The 27,354-nt window shown below is 40.3% G+C and overlaps 1 protein-coding gene across 3 annotated transcripts in view; it reads right to left on the bottom strand.

Annotated features, from left to right (window-relative positions):
* Positions 1-4,073: 4,073 nt before the first annotated feature.
* The window catches only part of Flrt2 (fibronectin leucine rich transmembrane protein 2), an 89,389-nt gene continuing 66,108 nt past the window's right edge, over positions 4,074-27,354 (bottom strand). For all 3 annotated transcript variants that reach the window (XM_027931687.2, XM_027931688.2, XM_071607627.1), the window contains exon 2: positions 4,074-12,296. In XM_027931687.2, the coding sequence (XP_027787488.1) occupies positions 9,936-11,918 (1,983 nt within the window). In that variant the 5' untranslated portion in view covers positions 11,919-12,296 and the 3' untranslated portion in view covers positions 4,074-9,935. The remainder of the gene's footprint in view (positions 12,297-27,354) is intronic.

A 27,354-nucleotide genomic window follows, 5' to 3' on the forward strand; every position in this document is an offset into this window, starting at 1 on the left:
CTGATATTGAAAATATTTTTCAATAGAAACAGCTGGGGGCCAACCAATCAAAACAGACACTCCTCTAAATAGAACAGAGATTGGCTATAGACCACAGAATGCTGCTCTCCATTTATACTTGACAAATAAATACTCTGAAACCAATTAAACTATGCAGTTAAGGACTAGAAGAGAAAATACTATTCCCCTCAGAATCCAGATATCTGAATTTCCACATTTATTGAGCAAGAGAAAGACAGAAAAATAAGGGGAATGGATGCTAATACAGACCACAATGACTGAGCTGCTTTGAGATTATTTTAACTCCCACAAACAGAAAGGGTGCAGCTAATAAAAAACAACATGATCTAGCTGAAGAGGATGTATGCTTCTTAATTATTACCAGATTACAAAATTAAGAATGGAACCTATTGAAAAAAGCTACTGCAAAACAGGTGGTAGACTATAACATCTGCTTTGCATAGCCACAAAAATATTCTTCCTTTTGGTTGCTACCATGCCCACTGTGCAAGGTGCACTTACATGCCATGGTTGGTGGTATCATAGAATGAACCAACATCTTGTCATTTAAAATTATAGATTTGGGGGGGGTGGAGGTCCTGAGTTTGATCACCAGCACTGAAAAAAAAAATAAGTGAATGAATAAGATAATAGATTTTTGGGGGGAGGAGGTAACTGGGAATTGAACTCGGGCACTCAACTACTAAGCCACATCCCCAGTCCTATTTTGGATTTTATTTAGAGACAGGCTCTCACTGAGTTGCTTAGCATCTCGCTGTTGTTAAGGCTGGCTTTGAACTCGTGATCATCTGCCTCAGCCTCCTGAGCCGCTGGGATTACAAGATTACAGATTTTTGGAACAGAAATTTATTTCCCTGATTTTAAAAAAATGTTTTGGTTTTCTACCCTCTGCTCAACAGTCATTCTCAGGGTCCTTTGGTACTCCCAATTCTTGAGCTGATTTTCCACAATAACCAAACCTATGTGTGCTCTGCAGATTAGAGAGGAATTATACTGTATTACAAAGGAGTTTGTTTTCTTTCTGTTCAACGAAGCTGTTCAATGGTCCCATTCATGAGACAAGAACGTGCTGCTGCTCTGTTATCATGTGGCACCTCACTTTCCTTAGCTCTTCCTTAGCAAAAATAAAAAAATAAAAATAATAGGGAAAATGAAACACTGTCAGACTTGTATTGGTAATTATTGTGCACAGTTATGTGGAGTTTTGGAAGCTAACTACCTTTAAATAAAAAACCCCTATACGTAACTCTGATCTTAATACTCAAGAAGTTGACTTCCATGTTAAAAAGGTGACACTTTGACACCCTGTGTTTCTGGATTCGTCCTGTATGGAAAATACATCATGTTCATGTTATTTATGTGATGCTTCTCAGCATCAGATACTATGCCAACCTCGCTCCATGCCTTTTATTATTCCAGTCACCGTGTGTTCAACATCATAGATCCCATTTATGGAAAAGGGAACTGATAATATTGAAGTGTAAGTCAATGCCAAAGTGAATTGTCTGGTCAGTTTTAGGGGCAAGTTTCCAAAGTAAATGTGCGTGAACTCAAGCGTGAGCTCTTCCTAACCACCCCTCTCCACTGCCTCTGGTAGGGGCTATTATTTCTAGGACATACTATTCATTCCCAAATAGGATTACACAATGGGGACCTCTAAATGACACATGCTGCATTTTTATGTAGGCTATGACAGTGAATAATAACTGTCTCTTTTGATTTTGCTGATGGAAACGAAAGAAACATCTCTCTCTGCTTTTTACATGTGAAGAATTCGTTTTGACTAACTGTCAACATTTCTGACTTTATGTCTACCCATGCTTTGTAGACTTTTCATGATGGTGACACTTTTTTTTTACAAGGTGAATTTGTAAAGACACCTCTTTACGTGCCTTTCTGCAAACTGGCTCAGAGTTTTCAGGTTGTTCGTAACACATAAAAAGTAAGTTCTTCGCATTACTTCAGTAGCTCACTCTGCTCATCTTGTAGGTGTAGACACATCCTGATTCCTTCTAAAGCTTTCAAATCACACAAATGTGTGACCATCACATAAGCACAAAACCAAAAATTCTTTAAGATACATAATATGCAAAACTTCTTTAAGATACATAATATGAGTCATTTTTATAAAATATGTTTTGTCCCTTCTTGTAAAGTACACATTGGGGTGTTTAAATGATTCCACATAATTCAGAATTTCACAGCTCTCAGAGGTTTTTTTAAAGTCACTTCACCCAAAGTGACTAGTGGAGGTGGCTGGTCTTCTAGAAGGGATTGGGCACTTTGCTCAGCATGGTATGAGGTGAAACAATTGATAGATACATTCCTCACCTCCAGGCCACCCAGAGTGTGGATATGAAATAAGCCCATAGAAAATTAGAATATGTAGGTGCTAAAAAAAATTCTGAAGTGATATTAACTGCATGGGGGGAGGGCTTGAGAAAATTGGCAGGTGAGGTTGAAATGATTTTTCAAGGGGTATGTTTGACCTATATCTAAAATGAGCATGTCCCCAGGCAAAGGAGAATTTCAGATGGTATTTCTTGAGTGAATGTACAGCACTCGAGATGGCTGCGAGACAAACTAAAAGCTTTCTGTGTATGTTCATTGTAAATATAAGTCTTGTCTAGAGAATGTGACGAAGGTAGAGGCAGGACAGATAAGGCATGCCAGGGAGTAGTTTGCATTCAGATGTGTCACACAAGGTGTTAAAATTCTATCTTGCAAGTGATGGTAATGGGATATTCTGAAAGCAAGACATCACAGGCATCCAGTTTTAATAGATTTTCCTCTGTCCCAGGATGCAGGAAGGGCTAAAGTGGGAAAAGACTAAGGTAAAGTCAGGAAACAGAGAAATCATACTTGAGAGGCCTAGGCAAGTGCTGAATCCTTGGTGGATTATTTAAACCGACGTGTGTTTGGTGGAAGCATAGCTCAGGGGCTGCCTGGGCCACATGTGGAATATGTGGCTTCTAGGATGGATTTTGTTGATGCAGTTTAACTCCACTGAAAAACTGTCTTATTCAGCCCCCAGACTTACCTAGACCCAGTAAATATTTGCTGAATGAAAATAATAGCAAACGAATAAAGGCCCATGTATTCAATGTAGGCATTTTAACCACCTCTGAGCCAGCAGTGTTATATTTGATTTGAAGAAGACGGATCCAATATGGAGGTTTTTCATATCCCTGAAATCATAAGAGTCCTCCAAAGATACACTGAAATTTTCACTTTGTTTAGACTTTGTACCAAAAGAGTAAACAAGTGGTATTATCATTGGGTGTGCATGTTAAAAAGACATCTGGTTTGAGATATATCATTAAAAATTCTGTGTCCTTAACTTTCAACACAACTCAAGAAAATAAAGCCCCAATAATATCTCCCAAAGCACTCATTCTTTATTTGTACCACAGTGAGTATAAATCCAGAAGCCAGGGTTCTACGGCTCTAATAGATTCTGACGTAAGTGCATCTTCTGCAGGATGTACAGTATACTTGGGGCAACCTCTCAAGTATGAAACAAATGATTACTAAAAATAGCCCAAGTCAAGTTGTCTCATAGTTTCATCTCTCTATGGGTGAAGACATATTTTGCTTCCACCTGAAACCTTCAAATCGAGCATGAGGGCATTAAACATTCAGAAAAAAAAAATGGAATTTCTATAAAAAACTAGAATGAATGAAAAAGGGCTTTAAAAGCCAAGTATTTTTTGAGGTTTTCCCAGTGTTTCCTTGACTAGTCATAAAGAATAACTAATATTGCACCCATGGAGAGAAATTATAGTTCCATCTTCATATATCTTTAAACACTGACTAAGAATTTGTCCCAAAGGCCAGTCTTAATCAATTTATTAAGAGGCAGGAAAACTGCTAAAAGTCCATGGAGACCTGCCTGGGGTTAGTTCCTGACTGTGCCATTTGCAGTATTTGTGGCTATGGACCAATCACTTAATGTCCCTGGGGCTGAGTTTTAAAATCTGAAAAATTAAGAGACCATACTTTACATGGTTATTTTAATGACTAAATGCAAATGTGTATCAAAGCATTTTGGATACATACTTTTGGATACATAGGTGCTTGATAATTGTCAGGTGCCATTATTATTCAAGATTAATTTTCCATTCTGGTGCATAATAGAGATCCAAGAGTTTGCATGTGAAATTACAAAATACAGTTCCTAATGTTTCAATTACTTTTACTTGGCATACATTTGAAAACTTTATTTGAAATTAGTTCTGATTTTGTCAATTTGATATCACTTTGCATCACATATTAAAAGCAAAGATCAACCTATAAGGTAGATGCATCATCCACCTTCCCAACAGGTAGGAATCTATCTCTCTCTCATTATCCTGGACATGCTGCTAGTTAAATAAAAAGAATGGCAGGTGATTGTATGTGTTCTGTGACATGAGGGCATCAGGCAAAAAATAAATTACAAAATCCATGTGTTCTTTACTTGGCAGAGTCTCATTTTTCTCTGAATTCTCAATAGAACCTAACAATACTATACACAGTAGATGAGGGGTAGGTAAATGCACTGGATGAACAGAAATATCTATGGACATGGTGGAGTAGAACTCGGGCTTGATTTGGCTAGCATTGCATTTGTTCTATGAAGCCTCTGGACTCAGCCTGGGGCCTGGAACAGAGGAGCAGGACCTTCATAAATTCTTTTAAATGAAAGGTACTCCTTGGCTAAGGGATCTAGTCTCCATACAGTAATGTCTTAACTCTTGGCAAAACCAACCAAGAATAAAAAGGACATTAATTTACATAAAATATTCCCAATGTAATAGGAGTCACCGATTACCATTCTCTTTCATAGTTCATTTTCCAGCAGAGGTTCTACAAATAAGTGATACTAGTTAACTGAAATGTCAAAATTTTATTTCCTGATTCAATCTCTGTCAAATACATCAGTGGTGAAAATGGCCAAGAAGGTTAGGGAAAGGGGTTCTGGAACATTCCATGAGACTAATCCAGAATATCCAGAATTGAACTTGAACAGACACATTTTCATGAGTGTCCCATAGAAAAGTATAGGTGATGAGCTCTGAGCAATTCTGAAGGAGAAAAGTACCATGAGGATTCTTAAAGAAAACTGACATTCAAACACAATAGTGCATGTTAAGAGCAGATTATGAGGGAGAAGACTATTCTGACTGGATAACTACATTGTCATTATCTACATCCTAAACAACATCATTTTCACAAACATAAAACAATACGCGCTCTGTATATGTGAGTATATGTTAAGGATACTTGTGAGAACACAAAATTTAGTTGGGAAATAGGAAAGAACATGAGGCTTTCACTAAACCCCTCACACAAAAAAAGAATCAAATGGCCCTTACACAACACAAGTTGTTTGCATGGTCGGTCGGAGACTATGAAAATCCTATTACCTCTTCCATTCCTCCTTCCTCTTTTACATTAACAATACAAGTACTGGCTGTATCCCAATGAACTGAGTAGATAAACACAATGTGGTTCTCTTTTAAAATAAGCCTTTACTGAACATATCAACAAGGTACTGTATAGCGTGGAGTGAAGTTTGTAGTTAACAGAGTGTGTGACACGGCAGGTCTCAAGAGGATGTGGGATGCAGAATCTTCCAGCTCCTTGAAGTCCCTGGTCAGAGAGAACACGCTTCACACAAACCAGAAGCAAATCGACAAATGATTCAAACAATAACAAGTCATCAGATTGATTTCAGTGGATAGATCAGTCCTATAGGGGACAAGCAGTGCTGGTGACTCACCGTACCTCAACTGATTACAAGTCTTACATCCTATGGACACCTTCACAAATGCCCTCAGGTCTATGTGTATGCACCCACATGCGTACTTCAAACTGATTAAAAAATGCCTGTCATAATGGCCTTGCTTTGTGCTCTTTGGGTGGGTATGCAGTGAGAAAAAAGAAATATAGCAAAAGATGTGTTATAACAGCATCATCATCTGTATAAAACACATTTTCCCCACAGCCAGTGAAAAGCATCCCCCATTGCCAGCAATTGTCTTTCAACCTTGCAGAAGGAACCAAAGAAGGATGTGAGCTACAGCTTCCTAACTTTAGTGTTTTGACATAAATAAAAGAGCATCAGGCAATATTTGACAAGATCAAGAACTGGAAGCTGTTTTGTGTATGTATCTTTCCCCTGTTGGGTACTCTTTTCTGCTTTGCTGTCCTGTGTATCTGAAAAGGTAAGTTATGAGCATGGGTACTATTGTCATGTTCTAAAGTAAAGTGTAGTCTCCTTATTAGAGTTAGAGAAAAGTGCCATAAACAAAGACACCGAGTGAAATGAGCCACTTCACAGTCAAATGTTGCAATGGACACTGCAGCTGGGTTTGCTGATCAAGTGAGGCTCCTGCTCCCTGTGGACCACAAAGCTGCCCTGTGTTCTAAGTGGGAGCCTTGCTCACAACATGAAGAGAAGGAACTTCTGACATGGTGAAATGACTAAGACCATTATGATCAGCACTAGTAGGAAATGGAGCTGTGCTATGAGCTACTTCAATAAGACTTTTTACCAGATTGGGTCACATCATAATTTTTGTTTGTAACTTTGGGGGAAAATATCTAATATAGTTTCAATGAACATCTGGATAATTAGAAATTGCGTCTTTTTTCCCTAGCACAAGAGATGGTTTTCCACCTTGTGCAAGGAAAATAGGGAACATCCTTGTGGTCTCTGCCTGTGAATGTCCCATGTGATGTGTGGGCAGTGCATCTGAGAGTGTTTGAGTGAAGCCCAAGGTCTCTCCATGATCAAAACATCTCCTCAAACAAGCAGGTATGAGCAACTACCCAGAGTATGAATACCTGTTGATAATATTGTGTGACCATGGCTATGCCTTCTCCTTCTGAAATGTCCTCTGTACTGTGACTTATTTCTGCACTCTGACAAGGCTGGATACTACCTGAGATCATCGCAGCTGGTCAGCATCAAGCTATAAGCCAGTGGACCTGGTCTTGGCCTGCACCCTTAACCTTGACTAATCACCTCAAAATACAAAATGATGAAACCAAAAGAGGAGAAAATACGGAGCAGATGTATCTACAGATCATACTCTGATGATGAAACATGCCAGTGAAAGCATAATCCATCAGTGACGGTCATTCAACAATTTTTGTAAGATGCCTGAGATTTTACAGATTTTATGATGTACTTTCCATCCTGGTATAGGTGAGAGCCCCAGGTACGTTATTATAAATGGCAGGCTGATTTCAGTCGTAGCACTCTTGGTCATGATGTGCACAAGATCAAAATAAATCCTGTAACTAGATTTTCTCTCTTCAGTAGAGAAATTCTGTCAGATCACCCTAACCATTTCAAATGACTAGATCTCCACTGTGCCACTTAAACCTGAAATAATTCTGTAAAATCCCCAAAGATATTACAAGAACCTCTCCATTCTTGTTCTTCCCGATCCAAAGCAAAGAGGTCTCAACAGCCAAAATTCCCACTGGGAGTTAAACATACAATACCAATAAATGAGAATGGTTTTGTGGATAACAGAAATAAAAGCCCTCAAAAGCCAGAGTACCATCATTTGAACAAACAGTTTTATCTACATAGCCAAGGGGAAGAGGCCAGTGGTAGGACATTATCCAGTTAAGTACAAAAAAAAACCACCCCACGACAACGTCCTGATTTTAGTTGGCTTACTATTACACTGGTCACCTTCGCAGGTTGTCTTATCCCTTCATGGTATGGACCTATCTTTAAAAACACAACAGCGAAGACCCTCTAGCTAACAGACTAAAATGGAAACCAGAGTCACTTCAGAATTAATTTAAATTAATTCATAGCTAAATTCAGCTCTATTGACTGCACAGTTTCAAGTCTTGTGTCTACAACATTCTAGCTTCAGTTATATGTTCTGCTTATTCTGAGGGATGAGGGAGATTAAAACATATAAGTCAGGGTATATCGTTAAGGAAAATAAAGCTCTTACTATAAAGAAAAACTTGCATAGCGTTTTATACCTAAACTTTTACAAAGACGCATCACAGTTTTATTTTGCTTAAAAAGACAGAGAAAGCAAGATGAGTGTGACATTTACTTCATGAGTCCCTAAAATAATGGCCAGTGGTAACAGAAATATACCACGCAGTGAAATGCCTAGACACGATCTTTCAAAATAATTTTCCAAGGATGCACTTTCTTTCAGATAATGCATGTGATCTATAGCCCTTCTACATCTAAGGAGTGGTGAAGATTAGAGTAAATGGTACGTGCTTGCTGAAGATGGACGTTGCTTCAAAAACATTTAGGATTAAGTGCAGATATCCCTCTCTATTCTATGCCCTCTGCTTGCTGCCCTGCTCTGCCAACATTCGGGGAAGCTCTTCTTCTCTGACTTGTTCATTTTTCATCCGTGGTCTTACAGAAGATTTACCATCCCTCCACAATTCCCAATTGGAGGAACTTCCACAATCGAAAAAGAACACATGAAATTTCAAGTGTTGAATGGGATCAAAGTCAGTCTGAGATGGAAACCTGGTATTGCTTTTAAAAATACGCATTCTTTTGGCCAGCTTTGATATGTCCTTATAGAATTATTAGCAGTGAGAATTAGTATGCATTTTAAAACATGTAAGTACATAAAGATATTTTGTGCAACCAGGACTGGCATTCATAATTCTCTTTGAAATACTGAGCAGAGGGGGACAAACAAAGGTGTCATAAACAACTTAATTACAAAAATAGATGCGAAATGATTGGAAGACAAGAATTTGAGAGGGGATAAAGGTATTAATTCAAGCTATTTCAACATGATATTAATAAAGTCAGTTGATAGAGTGTCATAGAACCACTGATCAGTTGCTTTTGTCTAAATAGTATCAGTAATTTTTAAATAAGAAGTTGTTTTAATATATTTTAAACACTGATTTCTCATTGGTCTAAATATCATGTTGATATAGCCTCAGTGAAACTACCCAAATAATTCTCATTATCAAAAATAATTCCATTCAATATAATTCTTCCCATTATTTTATTAGGCTCTTCTAAAAAAGTATTCTAGAATATATCTCTGTTGAATGTGATTCAACCTGACATATGATTTGAATAGTGACACTTTTTAAGGGATTTTTTTTTCTTGCTAGGACTGATCATACCGGTCCCTGAAGATGACTGAAATCATACTCAAGTCTCTAACTCTGTTATCACATAGGGCCAGGGAAGCATGAAGAGTGATTTTTAAGCTCCCACTCAGAAAGCCACCCCCGGGTTCTAAGGTCTTTTCAAATTGGCTCTTGATTTTCTAGATTGTGTCAGGCTGGGTTCACTTATCTCACAGGAACCGGCTTCCTTTTGATGCTTTCTAAATTTCCTGCACTGGGTCAACTCAGGGTAACTACCTCCTTTCTTATTTCATGGAATTTTTTTTCTTTTAACTTTTCTTCCAGACCAGGAGGCATAGAAATAGCATGAGAACATCTCAGCCATTTCTTGCTTTACCCATTATTCTTCTTACCCCGAGGAGTCCATATGAATATGCCCTTTCATCTGACCATCAGCTGTCGGAAAGGAATTTATCCTGACAGCTACCACAGCAAAGTGGTTAATGTGCATCATAAGGAAGAATCACTCTTTCTTCTGCCTCGGCGCTAGGTTCTCATTGTACAACCCCGTACAGTACTTCAGCAACTATTTTTTTTTTTTAAGATTTAAAAAGCAAAGAGTTACAAAACTGTTTGTAATTAACTTGAAATAGAAAAGATAGCACTTTTTTTTAAATCCCATTATATAGTACACCGTATAAATTACAGAGTATTCAAATGCACAAATGCATCTGTGTAACATTTATCAAATGTGATCTGCGTGTCTATGTGCACACACGTGTGTGTTCTCAAGAGTTCGGCTGTTCACCTTCCTAACAACGCTGTTCCTCTGGTTGTTACGTGTGGCAGTGCTCCAGGTCTGGTACGCTGCTGTTGCAGTATCTCATGTTATTGGGGATATGGCAGTCTGTGTAATTAATGCCCCCATTTGGGGTGTAAATGGGCTGCAGTCTGAAATCTCCTTTAAGGAGCTGATCGTTATTTAAGGAGACGATCTGAAAGCTGGTTTCCGTCATCTCCAGAATGGAGTTGTCCTTCTTGGTGCCTGCCTCACAATAGTCATCTTTCCGACGGCCCCGGTTGTATTTCCACTTCTGCGAGGTGTAGCGCCCCTTTTTGTGCATGTGCCAGCAGAAGACGCTGAGCAAGACCACGAGCACGAATATCACTGCACCCCCTATCAAACCCGCCAGCAGAAAAGGGGAGCCCATGCTGTGGGATGTCGTCTGCTCATGGCTCGAAGCGGTGTTGCTGCCATTGTTCAAATAGGAGGCAAGGGTGGTGGCCTCCGAGCAGACGGTGTCTTCTACAGCACGGTAGTTAAAAGCATCCAGTGGCACTAAGCAAATCCGATAGGTGGATCTGGGCTCCAAATTAACCAGGCTCAGGTGTTGCTTCTCCCCACTGACGATGCGCTCCTGAACGATGCCCCCCACCAGGCTGTGGCCCATCTTCACCCACGTGAGTTTGTATGCCATCACAGTAAAGAGAGACAGCCAGCTGACTTGGATGGAAGTATCATTCACAAAGTGGATGGACAGCTGGATCCGCTCAGATATAGGTGGAGTCGCTCTTTCTCTACCATCCCAGTCAGGAACGGTGGGAAGTTTCGATGTAGTAGGAGCTGGAGGTGTGTAGCTTCTGCTAGGGGTTGGAACAGAGACAGTGGGAGGCTGCGTCGTTGGAGAAATAGTACTTGGGGCTGGGGTAAAGAGAGGCTGGCCAGGGGTCATGGTGGGACACGACAGAAGATTCATATTCAGCTCCCTGACAGCCATCCCCCGGACTTGTTCAGGACCTTGGCACATGAAACCCCGCACGTTGAGAGATGAAGGGATATATTTGAGCCATTCTGTGACCCATTTAATACTGCAGTCACAAAACCAAGGGTTATTCCGAGCAGTGAGCTGCTTCAAGTTGGCGAGATTATCAAAGACCCCTTGAGTCAACTTCCTCAGTTGGTTGTTGGATATGTCCAGCCGTTCCAGCTTCCGGAGGTTGGAGAAGGCCGTCAGAGGGATGTGGTTAATCTGGTTGTCCTGCAGATACAGCCTGATGAGATGCGTACCTGGCAGATCAGGAGGGGGATAGGAGAGCGAATTACGGACTATGGAAAATTCCTTGAGCTTGGTGAGATGGCTGAAGGTGCCCTCGGCAATGCCCTTGTTCGTCAAGAGATTCCCATCCACGATCAGACGCTCCAAGCTTGTGAGGTTCTGAAAGGCCATGTCTGAGATCACGGCGATTCGGTTTTCATCTACTCTCAGCTCTTGCAGGTCCACAGGAAGCCCGACAGGCACGCTGCTCAGGTGGTTCTTGGACAGAAACAACAACTTGAGGCTAACAGCCTCCCGGAAGGCCCCATCCTCCACCCCCACCGTGGAGATAGAGTTGTCATCCAGGTGCAGCTCTTCAAGCTTCAGGAGCTGGGCAAGGGCAGCACGTGAAATGGTCTGAATGTTGTTTTCCTGCAAATGAAGAACTCGGACGTTCTTGGGAAGGTTCATGGGGAATTCATCCAGTTGGTTGCCATAAAGGTAGACCGTGTGCACTGACTGTACATTGTGCAGCTCTGCAGGAAATCCAGCATTATTAATTTGGTTGTTGTGGAGGTAGAGTACGGTTACGCCCTCCGGGATCCCAAGAGGCACTGAGGTCAAGCTTCGCTCGTTACAGTAGACAAAGTTCCTGTCGCAGCGGCACACGCTAGGGCAGGCCAGGAGTTTTGACACTTGTGAGTAGAGCCCTAGGGAAACGATAAGCCAAGATTTCAGGAAAAAAGCCCCATGGCTGGGCCACTTTGTGGTCTGCAGGCCCATTTCTGAAGAACAGAAAGAAAATACAATGTGGTGGGGAAAAGAAAAATTAAAAAAATATATATATATCAGCAAAATCAAAATGATGGGACAGGTTCTGTCAAAGTCCAGAATTCCAGCTACAAGAAATGTCCCGAGGGCATCGGTGAAAGAACCTTTCTGATGTCTCTGGTCTTATCAGCCTGTATGGCCCTCTTTGCTGTTGTCCTCCATGTGCAAAAGACTTCAATAGGGAGAATTTTCTACGCAGGCAGCAGGTGAGGCCACGTTATCTGCGGGGTCTACACAGCCAGAGTGGGTGGACAGAACTCCTGTCCTCTGGTGGAGGTCAGGCCAGGGCTGATGGACCTATGAACTTCTTGGTTAAGCACAATCTGTGATCTGTTGTAGGGAAGAAAAGAGAAGAGAGTCCAGTTAATGGTAGTTATATAAGAAGTACTGATATGCCCACAAACCTTTCAAAAATAGCAACTTTGGGACTAGCATATATTTTAGCTAACCAGTATTTAGTTGGAAAGATATTTAAGAAATCAATGAAATATCTTCAAAAGGAAACTCTTATTATCAATCATACTGTGAACTCTGCATCCCAATCAGTACCTTCTCTTAAATATCTATTTACATATATCAGCAAAATCAAAATCATGGGACAGGTTCTGTCAAAGTGCAACAGACACACAGTCAACACACAGGATTGGTGAATGATTATCATTTCCAAATCCTATTTATCAATCTTACTACAAGATGGAGTTGGGCACTAAGGGAAAAAATGTGAAGCCCTCTAGAGTTATAAATCTTCAAAATGCAAAATGGGGAGTAAGTCATTTTAAAAAAATGCACCCTTATTAAAAAATTCTTCCAAATGCACTGTGTTTCCAAATACATTTATCACATAATGATAACTCATAAATGATGTAGCTATAGCTTTGTATGTTTCCATCTCCTGTTAAAATGCATCTTGAAATTCTAATATGAAAGCTTACTTCTGCTTAGTGGAGAATTCTAGAGAATGCAATGAAAAGGTTAGAATAAAATGTTAATAGAGATTACTCATTATATTACCACTCAGAGATAACTGATAAGTTTATTTCTTTTGCCTAAGAATGCACATAACAACATTGGAATCATTATTTACCTTCCTGCTTCTTACCTAACAATTTGCCATGATCACATTCCATGTCGTTAAAAACCCATGCATCCTTTCTATCTGACACAGATGAACTAGTGCAGGGATAATGCACAGAAGCACACATGAAGGCAGAGAAAAGACTTCTCTTTTCTTCCCCGCTTCTTGCCTCTCTTCTTTTGTCTTCCTCCCAAATAGCTTCCACTTGAGTTACCAAGGAGACTGTCCAAACTCCAATCTGTGACACATTTCCACCACCACACTCCTTTGGGACCTCCAGGTATGCATGAGCTCTGCCACTGTGATTCCTTTAAGAGTTGCCAGGCTCATGATTGAGAATAAATGATTTTCCAATATCACCTCCCTCCTGCCTGTGAGTGCTTTCCTTTTTTTGAAGGACTTTCAGCAAATTATGAAATGAGAGAAGACATAGTGGAGGAAGGAAAGGCAATCCAGGGCTAGCAAGCATGCCTTCTTGCTCCAGAATGTGTTCCATTTGTTTTTAGATTACAGAGGTAAAGAAGTTAATTGAAAGGTGCCAGATTTGATTTCCCTACAAAATAAGCTAACATGACAGGACATGGGAACTGCAAGTCCTCTAATTTTCACCAAGATACAAAGATCGAAATAACTTATATCTAAAAGCACAGAGGGTCTATTTGTAACTGTTCCCTCAGCTATCTTTAGAAATATAATTAAAAAAGAAAAAAAAAGTATTGTTAATGTTATTTCAGAGTCAAGGATACTGTGAATTTGTTCTATCATTTAAAAGATTGTAAACCGTATAAAAACGCCTTTGATGATCAGAAATGATAAATTCATTTTTGATTGCTTATAAAAAAAAGGGAGAGGCTGTTTCTTTCTGGGCAAAAGCAGAAAGATATGATGCTTTATTTAAAATGAAGTGGTACTTAGAAATGTATTTTGCCACTGAAAGAGAGCCATTCTCTCCAGAAGAAATCTCTATATGCTTAAAGAATAGTTTATACAACAGAGTTTGACGCCATCACCTCTATGCCATCTCTATCTCAGGTGTCACAGTATCCCAATGATTCCTAATGTCTTGCTCCTCAAGTATGGTGTGTGGTCCAGCAGCAGGAATCTGACCTAGGAAGCTGGTAGGAATGCAGAACCTCAGGTCAGACTGCAGTTTAGCAAGAACAGTGGGTAGGCACGTTAATATTGGAGAAATACCGCCCTAAACACAGAGATGTCTTAATTATTCATGGTTTAATTTATTACATGTTAAATAAAATGCAGGAGTATATCACACGACTTCTGTGAGCCAAGTAGAGGTAGAAGAGACACCAATCAGTTCCATCTCAAGGAGACGGCCTCAGATTATATCTTATATATAAATTAGATCTTCTAGGTAGAGAATCACAATGACTAGCTATGCCATTTGACCTCAGTGGAAAATATTTATCTCAATGACAAGCTTGGCTGTCTGGTAGGACCTTAAACACTTATTTGTAATCAGAACAGCCTACCTTTATGAAGTAATTAGGTGAAAAGAAAGCCCAAAAACCAAGAATCTAATGTGTCTGAGTATTGTGTGTTCATCTGGAATCTTCAAAATGTGACAGGAGCACTCTGTTCTTACTTTCAGTTCAGAGGATGGCTACTGTTATATTCCCTAGGTAAGAAAAACAGCTGCAATGTTTAGAAGTTCCTAGGTAAAAAGAACAGACACTTTAAAATCATGGTCTCCCCATCTGAAAAATGAGAAAAATAGTTGCTAATTCATAGCACTGTTGAGAGAGTTAAGCAAGAGTTTTGAAAAGCTTGTCTAGTGCCTTCAGGTGGCAAAAATACAATAAATACAAACCAGTATTCCTATGCAATTGTCATTATTAATGATATCTAAAGAGGTGAACTCCAATACGTAGCACAAAATGATACCACTTTTGACCTGCCAAATTCTATGTACCTTCTCCTACTGCAGGGTTTCCCAGTCTTTACAAGGATGACATTTTGGAACACATAATTCTTTGTTGTGGGGCTGTGGTGTGCATCCAAAAATGTCTTCATCTTACCAGTGCCTCAGAAGGTTAGCATCATTATTGCTAATTTTCTAGAGGAAATTAAAGGTAAGTTTTTAATAAGCATAACCTAAAAATGTTCACTGTGGTGGATACTAATAAGGAATGATTTTCATTCATTTATTCAATACATATTTACTGGGCACTAGAAAGGGCAGCTGAATACAGGGCAGAGCCAATGTGATTTTAGGCCTCATGAGGGTTAAATTGTAGAGAAGGGAGAGACCTTGGGTATAAAGGGAATGAGAGCACTGTGGAAAGAGTTTTAATCCAGTTGATGGGGGACCAAGAAAAAACAAAATTAATTGTTCCTGGTGGACGACTGTCTCAGTGTAGCTGTGAAGGATAGAAGTCTCAAGCCAAGGAGCCATTCAAAGGGTTTTGCACACAGATCAAGCTGCTTGATATCTGAATCAAGAGTTGAAACTCAGCTCAGTCCAGAGAAGGAACAAAACTTGACCAACCAGAAAGCACTCTCCCCAGCTCTTGGTTAGCTTCTCCCAGAGTACTGCACTTCTAAAAGATAATAACAAACCCATACTTCAAAATCATTAGAAATGTCTAAGTCTTTAACTATTGGGATAAAAATGTCTTTGTAAGATGGATTTGAAATATTGAGACAGAATGATTTTATTTTCCCCTGTTTGTATGAATGTGTACTGAATATGTTCCCCCTACTAGAAACCAGAGATAATGAAGAATAGCGAAATGGAAGGTGTTAGATAAAAACAGAAATTTTCATTTAAAGTCCACAATACAGTTTCAAAAGCCTGCATATAAACCAACACATTACAAATGCTCTTTGGGGACAAAGAGAGCCTGGCCCTGCCAGTCTCTTAAAGATGACAGTAACAGCAGCAGCTTTTCCAAGCTATTTTACCTTAATTTAACTCTTTTCATAGGAACTGAGACTTAAGCACACAAATCATGTAAAAGCTTTGTGCAAAGTGTTTCTCTCCTGTGTTACCTAAGAAGTTCTTTCTTTCTTTTTTTCTTAATTAGTTCCAGAAGTCTGTATTCCAGGAGCGCTTAATAAATCCAGACTATAAAAATCACGGTACAGAAAATAAGAGTTGTCAATAAGCACTGCCAATCACATAACATAACCACACTAGGACAAACCTAATAAAATCTTAATGGGCTCAGCATTGGCGGGATGGTGACAAGATAGCACCGGGCACGAAGTGATAGGAATGAGAAAGCTCAGATGAAGAGGGTTTCTCCCAGAAAAGTGTCCTGGGGTCAGGTCCCACTTCTAGAGATTCTGGTGTTAAGCAATTTGTGTTTAAAATCGCACCCATTCAGCTACAGATTTCATAAGCCTAACTACACGACAAACGTCTCTGATAGGATCTGGAAACATGAAAGCAATTTATAGATCTCGTGCACATTTCCACATTCCTGAGGGTAGGTTATAAATACTGTTTGTACGACAATGGGAGAGCTCTATAGTCAGCTGGCCAAGATGTGGGGATTAGCAAAGGAATCTGGGGAGTATAACAATAGCCACCTCTGAATTGAAACCATTTTTTCCATCTCATTCACTGGACCAAGACCCCTGAAGTTTCTCATTAGACAAATATTTTTGTTTGCTGAGAAAAAGGAGGGAAGTGGGAAAGAAGGAGAGAAGGAGGAAAGAAAAGAAAGGAAATACTTTATATAGTTGACAATTACCTGGCTCCACTCAGTCTAGAATTAAAATCAAACCTCACCCCAGCCCTCCAAAAAAAAAGAGAAAAAAAAAATCTGTCTGACAACACATTTGAAGGATTATCCTCATGTGGTTTCCAATTGGCTCAAATAGTGGAGATACAATTAGAGCAAACAACCACTGTTATAAAACGTCAAATGCACACATTCGAGGGCACATTCACTACTGCCATGACATGCCTCAACCCAGGAGGGAGCTACCATGGACTAAAATCTGTAACTGCTAGACAATGGCCTCTTTCCTTATCAACTACCACCCACATGTAGGTTTGCTCCAGAAGGTAGAATGACCAGTTAACTTGATGCCAGACAGCAATTCCTGATAGTAATCCCTGGCTGGGTATCTGGTTCCCAAATATAGTTTTAAAGAGACAGAGAGAGAAGAATTGAAAGAATGTTAACAGAATACAAAAGGACATGCCCCATAAACGATGAACTTCCTATAGCTCCTATATACATACTTTTAATCCACTTCAAAGAGAGGCTGTTCAACTCATTTATAACATTAATTCATCTGCTTAAACAGTAACACCTCATGTTTCATAGAAAAGTTCTAATTTGTTAAGGTTCTCACCTTGATAAAAGATTTATTTCCCCATCATTTGGTACTGTGGCTACCCAACCCTGTGGGCCATCAAACTACAATGGGAAGGTGGGGCAAAATGGAGGCTTCTGGGAACCCCCTGCAGATCCTGGTTGAAGAGATCTGCTCAGGAGGCTGGGCAGGGGTGTCTCTGTCAATCTTCCCCAGGTAAGGCTGAAGATCAGCACTTGAAGCTTCATCCACCTGGGCCTCTCCCATTCAGAAGTGCTTTGTGGGGACCCAGACAACTGGTCCTTCTCCCTCGCCCATCACACAACCATGTGGGTGGTGGCTGGGGTCAAGGAAAGAGAAGAGGTTTGGAGTCCATGAGAATTTAGCAGCAATCTCAGCTCATCCACTAACAGGAGGATGATGACACCTGGTTTCACCTCTGGCACCTCACTTTCTTCATCTCAAGGAGGTAATAATCAGCTGAACTTACAGAACTGTTGGGAAGAGAAGATACCAAGTATGTACACTGATGAGGATTAAGTGCAAAACAAACTAACAAACTGGCTTAAGAGAGGCAGAGAGGAGCTGGACATGATGGTGCAGGACTTGTCATCTCCAAAACACAGGAGGCTGAGGCACAAGGATTCTAAGTTCAAGGACAGTCTGAGCATCCTGTCTCCTAAAAAAAATAAAATAAAATAAATTTAAAAAAAACAGAGGGGGCTGCTGGTTGCTGGTGACGTGGCTCAGTGACGAAGCACCTCCAGGTTCAAACTCCAGTAACAAGAAAGCAGGGGGTGTGTGTAGAGATGATTCGGTGAGTGACAGATGGGCTCTGGGGAAGATGAGGGACAGATAACCTGAGAGGCATTTCATTTACCAATCCTATTAACTTGGACACATGACTTCACCTCTCTGACAACCCATTTAAAATGGAGAAATTAATAGTATCAATCTGTTATGGTTGTTGTCAGGCTACAAATCACTCAGAATACTGCAGAACACAGTCAGTATGTTGGTCATTCCTACTACGTGTTTTAAACAATAACAGCAATACTTCCTGCACAAGTAGTATTTGTCCCTGGTTTGGTAGAGTTGCTTCTGCTGAATTCATCCCATTTTCCTTTCCCTTTCATCCGCTGAAAGCTCTTTCCTTGAGTGATACACACAACTCTTACCATCTGTCAATGCTGCAAATGTGTGGACACAATTCTCAGGTCAATCAGTGAAAAAGTGACAGGCTGGGACCAGAAGGTAGGCATGGGCTGCAGAGCCTGTCTCCATACTCTGACTGCCTCTCGTCATGCTCCATGCAGGCAGAGGCGGGTCAGCATTTGCTCTTGGTTATTTCCCCAGAGCCCACAGCAGCCCTCGGAAGGCATTTAAGAACTGTTTGTGGAATAAACGAACGAACCAAAGAATGCTCTTCAGATGATTACTCTGTTTGAAGAGGCACTCTGTAAAAACTCTTCAACATCTTCAATCCAAGGTCCCACAAGAAATCACTGAGATGATATTTCATAACAGCTTTCACAGGTGGTAAGCTATTCTAACCTATGTGGACAGATTGAAGGACAGAGAGGCAGATGGATGAAGGGTCCCTAAACATAAAGAAATTAATGATTTTGGTAAAAGGCACAGAATATGCTACTAGGAAATCACTGTAGTTACTACAGTAATAGATTTACTTTCAAAGTAATATCAGGTTCAATGCTCTCGTTAACCTACAGTATTGCTGAAGTGGGTCACTCTGAACCATGACTACAAACTAGGTTTGATGAGAGGCCGGTCGGTCAATAACTATCACTTCAGTTCTATGATGGCTGAGCTAAAATCAGAAAGTCTTTGTGGTCTACCACAAAATATATGTGTTTCTGCTCACATAATATCAATTGTTTTTAAATATTTACATAAATTCAGGGTAGCAGTTCAACTGAGCTTTAATTGCATAGCATTTTACCATTCCACATGGTTAGAATCAATATAAAATAGGGCAGTGTCTTTGAGAGCTATAAAAACACTTACCAAAAAAATAAATAAACGGAATCCAAAAATATAAACATGGCCTACTTCCCCCCACCAAAATATCACACCACATATGTATTGTACAAATGAAACAGAAAAGCTTTCATCTCCTTTCACAAGGAGAACGCAGATTCCAGTCGGTAATATTGATCAGGCACACGAAATGAAATTAAATAGTGTGTATTTCCAGGTGAGTTATCTGGTTTTGAGTCTGAAAAATGAAAAATTCATTGCTTAAGCCTATTTTGGTATCAGAGAGGTGGCTTGGAATGTAAATGGTATAAAATTTCCTCCCTGCATAAATAGACTTTTACAATGCACCTTCTCATCTTCAGGACACCTGTCATGCTGAGGTGTCAGGCTATGTTCAGGGGACTATTTCTGGATTTTGGAAATGAGAAGCGAAAGAAACAGAAGAGAGATTATTATTTCTTATCCTTGACCCTCTCATTGTCTCAAGGACACTTTCTTCCCCAGAATGTGACAAGACGTGGGTTAAGAGCAAATCATTTCTAAAGCTTAAAATAAAACCCCAGATGAGTTGCAACACTTTTATAACCAGGATAGCTACACAGCACACAGAAGAAATGATTCAACAGAAAATATAAAAAATACATGGCAGATTTTTAAAAGCCACTTTTTAAAAAACTATACTGGGTGGCTTTTCTCACGTGAATAAATTTTGAGGTATGTCTCCAAACACAGAAGAGTCTAAACATACGAGAAAATTCTTCTTTAGATTTATAGAGAGTCAAGAGTTCTGCTCTCATTTATGGACACTGCAGATTCCAAACCTTACTCCAACACCAAAAGCTTGTGTCCATACTGCCATTTTCAACAATTTAAATTTTTGTTTAAAAAAAAGATGGGGGGCGTAAAGGCATTTATTTATTTATTTGGTTATTTATTTATAAAAAGACAACCACAATGTGACTCAGTGCATGCCACCAGGGTCCATGTGCATATAACTGCCACCAGAGGGAGGCAACACTGTGGAAAGGTGACTATAATCTCTCTCTCTCTGTCTCTCTCTCTCAAACACACACACACACGAAATAGTTTTGATTCATTTTCCATATTTTTTAATGACTGAATGTTTGGGCTGCAATATTTATGGGTAAATAAAATAAAAACCCAAGTCTAAAAGAGCAAAGAAGAATGTGAATAACCTAGATCTAAACTCAAGACAGGGTGAGATTTTTACATGTGTGAAATGAGACTAGTGTATTCATCCTTCCTCAGCTATGCTCCTAAGCCTGGCTGAAAGGCAGGCCCTGGCCCTGGGAAGTAGGATAGGTGGTCTGTGAAGGTTTATCTCGTAAATCATGGCATCCATTGGCAGCCCTGTTCTCTGAGACAAAACCCAGGTGACGACAAAAGACAGGTCAAGAGCAAGACCTGTGAGTGGACAAGGGCTTCGTGTGCTGTCATTTCCCAATGGACCTCCACATCCTCAAACACCTTTCCTTGCCAGTTCTCGGATGCTTAAAATACTGTAATTATAAAACGAATAATTTAAATGAGTATGCTACCCTCCCCCCAGAGGACAAATGTTTCTGGCAGCCATTCCAAATCAAGTGAAGCACGTCAGACTTTTCCTTAAAGCGAGTGTTTCTCAATCATTCCTTAGTTGTGGAGTGGCCACTGTATGAGGAAAAGTTGAACGACAGATGAAATCGCTACAAATCAACAAGGAAGGGGATATGTCCAGAAAGCAAAAAAGTAAAATCAAATAAAAACTACAAACTAGTACCAGCATGGAGGAGACAAAGTGTGGTGAAGAATAGCTGGAGAGAGATGTGGGAGCACTCAGACATGGTGGTCATGGGTGGCAGCTTAGAGAATGGGATCCCAAATGTATGAGGAGTTGTTGAGAATGGGGATCCAGGGTTGGGTTAAGTATCTACTTTCTATCACAGTCAGGCCCAGGTAGGAGCAGGCAGGAAGAGCTTGGCTGCCTTCAGGCCTGAATGAAAAAGTAACTGGAAATGAGGAGAGGGCCCTCCCAGGCAGATGGAGGGCCGAGAGTTCTAAAAGGTCTGAACTTGCAAGGCCTCATGATATTGGGAGGCCAAGTGGACTTTATTCTCAGGGCAACGGGAAGCCTGCAGGGAAATACACTGGGGCAAGGAGAGGATGTAGAGAGAAAGTGCATTTCAAGAATCTGCCCGAAAGTGCGCAGGAGAGACCTAGAGACGCTCTCAAGGAAAGGAAGTAATGATGAGGCAGAAAGGGAAAGATTACTGAGAAGAGTCTGGAGAGGAAAAGCAGCTCCAAAAATCTGCCAGAATTCTCTCTTCAGTGTCCTGTTTCACCCCCACACATTTCTTTTTTCCAGCCTTCTCAAATTCTCTTTGGAAATAAGATGATGTATAAATAATAAATAATAAAAAAAGAAACACAGCTTTGAGTAATCAAGGACTTTGATGACAAAGTGAGGTGCCCATGCTGTGTAACGACAGCCATGTCATTAATTAGAAGGGTCTTCCCCTTTCTATGCTGAGCACTGAAGCCTGCCACCCTGCTTAGCCGGACGTACCTTCTGCTGGGGAACGCACGGGCCACCCTGCTGTTCCCTAGCAAGTAAATTGGTCCCTACTTATAAATTATTCTATGTGGTAAAGCTCTGGCCTCTTCTTCAGAAATTCTGTGCACAGCCTGGAAAACAACCATAATTCATTAATAACCCTCGGGACCCTAGTGATAAGGAAAGTCCTAGTGCAACCCAGGTTGGATGTGTTTCTTGATGACTGCCTGGGTTGTGCTATCTGACCTGAACAGGGGATACGAGCTGTTCCGGGTCTCTGCAGGTGAGGCTGAGCCCCTCTCAAGGTGCAGGGCCCCACTCATGCTCTGCTTCTACCCCTGACCTGCTTATGGGCTTCTGGAACCAAGTCCGTCCTCTTGAGTGCAGAAACAGTAAGTATTCAGGACCAGAACTTAATGAAGCAAATTCCCAGTGAAATGGCCCCTTCAATTAACTACCTTGTGAATCCCAGTGGGAAAGGAAGAGACTTGGAACCAGTTTCCCTGGCTCAGCAACTTTTTCATGCAGAACTTGCTGGAGTTAGGAATATTTATTTATTTATTTTGGTACCAGGGACTGAACCCAAGGGCGTTTAACCACTGAGCAACATCCCTAGCCCTTTTTTATGTTTTGAGACAAGGTCTCCATAAGTTCTTAAGGCCCTGCTAAATTGTTGAGGTTGGTTTCAATAGAAATCCCCCTGCCTCAGCCTCCTGAGTGGGTAGGATTACTGTGCTGGCAATATATACATTTGGAAATATTAAAGTCACACCTGTCTGACTTTCCAGGACTTCCTGAGAGGCAGATTAGTCACAGTATAAGAACTACACAGACTTTTAAAATAATTTTTAAGTAAGATTTATAGTTAATGAAGAATTAGATCTATAGTGGATCTTATCATATATTCTCATCATACATTCCTGCAAATGTTTGGGGCAGGTCTGCTGATGGTGGTAGCTCTTCGCATTATTATGAGACCTGCCTACATAGAGAAAATAATTAAATGTAGTTATTAAATAAATAGAAACATCATTGAGAAATGTTATCTCCTAAGCATATCTTTATGGTGAAAGAAATAGGAAAAAAACTTTAAGAAATATTATTTAACTCACATGTATTTCTAAAATTGCTAACTACACAGACTTAACCTGAATTAAATAAAAATCCATCCATCCAGCCAATAATCCTTTATTCAATAATCACTATATGACAAGTAGCGGCTTACTGTAGAATGTGTCCCTCATATGAAATGTGTCCCCCAAAATTGATTTGCTCAAATCCTAACCTCAAGTACTTCAGAATGGGAATTATATTTGGAGATAGAGTCTTTAAAGAGGCAATTAAGTTAAAAAGAGGTCCTCAAGGTAGGTCCTGATCCACTATGACCAGTGTCTTCTTAAGAAGAGATCAGGACACAGATGCCCATGGAAGAAAGAGGAGACAGCCTTGTTCAATCCAAGGCAAGAGGCCTCAGAAAAAATCAACCCTGTCGGCACCTTGATCCTGGACCTCCAGCCTCTAGCACTGCAGGGACTCCTTTTATCCAAATCGTCCAGGCTGTGGTCATTTGCTATGGCACTGTAAGCTAACAACCTGAGATACAGCTGCCTTCATACTACAGTAGGAAAAATGTAAAATATGGAATGCAAGAGCAAGGTGTGCCGCAACTAGTAACAGAAGCTGACTAAGAAAGAGTCCCCTGACATCCAAGTCTGATAGCAAGATTGCAGAACAAACTCACCTGTAAACGGAGGGACAGCATCCTTCTGGACGGAGGCCATCCATCTGGGGCCTAACTTCAGCTTCTAGGCTTCCCCAAAAGTCTCTTATTCTTGGACCTGAAAATTTTCTTTTCCAAAGTGCTGTGGTCCCACCCTAAACAGTTTTAAGAATCCACCCACCTCGTGTTTTTCAAGCCGATCAATAATGACTTCATACCTCCAAAGACAATCTGAGTTAGTCAGCTTTGTGTTGCTATGACCAAAATTACCCAATAATAATAATATTTATAGGGTTACCCAAAGAACTCAATGGGTTGGCCAATCCCAGACCCATGGTGTGGTACATTTCACAGTGTCCCATGACACTCAGCTATTATTATTCTTACTCCCATAGGGTAGTTCTATGGCATTGAGTTTCAGATATTTTCCATTTTTCCTCTCTAAGAATTGACTTATGTACATTTTTTTCTGGTTATGTTTATGTAGTAGGGAAGGACATGAACAACATCATAAGTCTAAGTGTTTTTTCTCCTTTCTCCAAGAATCAGTGGAAGGGTTCACCATGAGGTGAGCAGATCTTCCTTGGTGGCATCCTTTGGACATGATGTTCTGCCTCACCTTGGAACCAGAGTAATGAAGTCAAATGACCATGGACTGAGACTTCTGGATATTGCCATTTTAGTATGAGACTAAGGTATCACATGTTTAAGTAGCTTTCCCAAGATCAATGAGTTTAGAATTGGTAGCTGGGACGTAGGCAGCAGAAAGCTTCTTGCCATTCCACTTATTCAATACACCAGAAAGTATTATGCTGCCATCCCTTGGGTGAAACAAGCAAACTGTGACCTCATGGGCATCAGTGGCTGCCAAGGCATCTCAACATATTTCTTGACTATGCTTCCCCAGAGACCCAAACCTACAATGTCACTTGTGCTTTTCTACTGTAATCACAGAATCTGAACAAAAATTTTGTTAAGATCAAAAAATGAATAAAATAAAGGTGCAAAAAGGAAATGCAAACCCAGTTGCATGGTTTAGAAAAACACATTAATGTTAAGTCAAAGTCACTGGCAAATTGGGGGTTTGGAAGGAAAAGGACAGGGCTAAACCTTAAAAATCCTATATTTCAATATGAAAGAAAACTGGAAATCAGTTGACACATCTAAAGGGGAAAACAACGTTAATCCATTAGTGGCTCCATGTGCCGACCAAAATCTGAGTCCTACATCAAAAAACTGGCCATCCAGTGTTCAATTAGATGTGATTTTTGCGTTATTATTTGTTATTTTTATAATCTTTTAATTGAACTCGAGTAACTTCCAATTATGTCTGATGTCAGATAAGTAGTATATTACAGAAACTTTCAAACACAGTTGGTCATAATTCTATCAGACCTAAAACCTGGAAAATCTGTGACTTAACGGAAGCAAAAAGTAATGCCAAAGCGGTGTCTACCGTGCAATGGAGAGAGACACGGTGACAGATGGAAATCAGGTCTCAATCTTTAACTGTATTTCTGAGTTATCAAAAGTAAAATGCAGCGGAGAGTAAACAAAACTAGAGGCTCCCTGAGAGATCTTCAGAGAAAGTGTGTGGGGGCAGAGAGTGAGACAGAAAGGCCTGGAAGATTGAAAAGCTCACCTGAAGTCTTCCATATTCAGGCACCTCTGACTACTTGAATTATTTATCAGGTTCACTGAAGTTGAGCCACCAAGGGCAATGAATTCTTAGTGAATTCTCTGGGTCTTCTCATGTGACCTGTGGTGATTATGAACTCTCTGTGTGTCAAAGAGTCACCTCAGGGCTAAAGGCACTGATAGCCAGATTAGGCTAGGAGGACTCTATTGTCTTTCCAGTTTCCTCCCTAATCCCCCCATTCCAGGCCTCTGCACACACACACAGCAGGAAAGACTATTTCCCCCTCATTTTCTAAACTCTCTTTGAAGGTATTTCTTTGTGCCGCTTTGAACTGCAGCTATTTAGAGCAATTTAGTTTATCTGCATCATTTTATTGCCTCTACCATTAGTCCAATTTCAAAACCAATATGAACTACAAAAAAAAATTTTTTCCTCTGAGATTTAAAAATATTTATATGGCTCATTTTTTTTCCCTCTTTCTTGATAGAAGTTTCCACTATTTCACAATTTCTTTGCTCACATCAATTTGCGGAAACAAATGTGGCCCATGGCAATCATTTGTCTTTAAATTGTAATCCACCATGAATACTAATGTTGAAGACATGTGTAGGTGGTGAGAGATCAAGAGAAGTCAAAGTTATGCTTTTGAAAAATTCAAGAGCCTTTGAAAAATTTACTGTATTTTCGTAAATAAAATTCCCACATTGGAGAGCATTATCGGGCAACATAAAAACATGCAGAAAACACAAGAAATAAGATATAAGTAAAAGAAAATCTGAGTAGGCGTTAGGAAATCATGATTTTCATGGAACTCCTGAATGCTCCATGAATGCAGAGATGTCACTTAACTGTCCTGGGTACCATGTCACCAAGTCACCATATCTGAAAGGAGATGAATGGACACTACCTCAGCTCCTTTCCAATTTTAAAATTTGGCAACTGTCCAATCCATCCCATCCCCCACAACACCACAACACTCGACAGAAATTGGTTTTGAAACTTAATGAGACAGGGAGGACTAATTTATGTAGGATGAAATTTTTCATTTCATCAAAACAAAGAACAAAAGTGATAGACCTGGATTTCCAAGGAGCAGTACATTTAACACAGTCCAAATGGCCCTATCAAGACACAAGGAAAAGTTGCTCTGTGTTACTCAGAAATATATATAATTTTAATCTCTGGCCTTTTTTCCCTTCTTAAGTCAGGTCTTAATTACCTGCCAGGATAGGACAAAAGCAAAAGCACTGAAGAGGGAATCACATCACTCTCAGAAGCTGCTTAGTCTGTCCTTATCTTGTCCTCATGCAGAAAGCTTCACTCAGCCTTCAGTAATGAGACAGGGCCATTCTTTTTAGAATGGTTTTTGTGGGTATCAGTTGTTCAGTCAATCCCATTATTATAGAAAGTATTATGACCCAGAGTTTGTTTTTTTTTTTTCCCTTAATACTTGGTGCCTAGAACTTCAACGTTCTTCTTCCCTGCAGACATAAAGGGGCCTTTGTCTCCTGTTTCTGGCACTTGCATCAGTGCAATATGGACCTGTTTCCAAGTGAGGCTGTACAGAGCCTGTGCAGGTACAAAGCACCTCCAGGGAATTCAGAAATTAATCAATCCATGTCCTTGCCTGGCTATGATTCAGGAGAGAAGAAGACAAGGATGACAGGCAGAAGGTCATCAATGCCATAAAGATGCACTGACAAAATTCTACACAGGTACAAAACCCAGAGCAGCACTATTTAGGGATATCTCAAAGACCTGGAGAGACAGCTGCTTCTGAGATAAGCTTCATCCACAGTTTTCACACACCCCATAGAGTTGCAAAGAAGACAGCTATCTACAGAGAGACAGACAGACAGACAGGTGTGTGCGCGCACACACACACACACACACACACCACCAATAAACAACCCTAGAGAGAGATGGTCATTCACTCAGGGTTATGGCAGATTTCTCCATGATGTTATCTTCCAAACGGTGATTAGTTTCACTGGAAACAGAAACAAAAGGTCCCCACTCAGAATCCACATGCATGAAAGGACACACCATCCATCTGCAACATCTTAAGCAACTTGTTTCCTACTAAGTTGCCAGACCCATTCAGTTAACAGGGCA

This window comes from Marmota flaviventris, chromosome 2 (assembly GCF_047511675.1).
Source record: "Marmota flaviventris isolate mMarFla1 chromosome 2, mMarFla1.hap1, whole genome shotgun sequence".
NCBI classification, from domain to species: domain Eukaryota; kingdom Metazoa; phylum Chordata; class Mammalia; order Rodentia; family Sciuridae; genus Marmota; species Marmota flaviventris.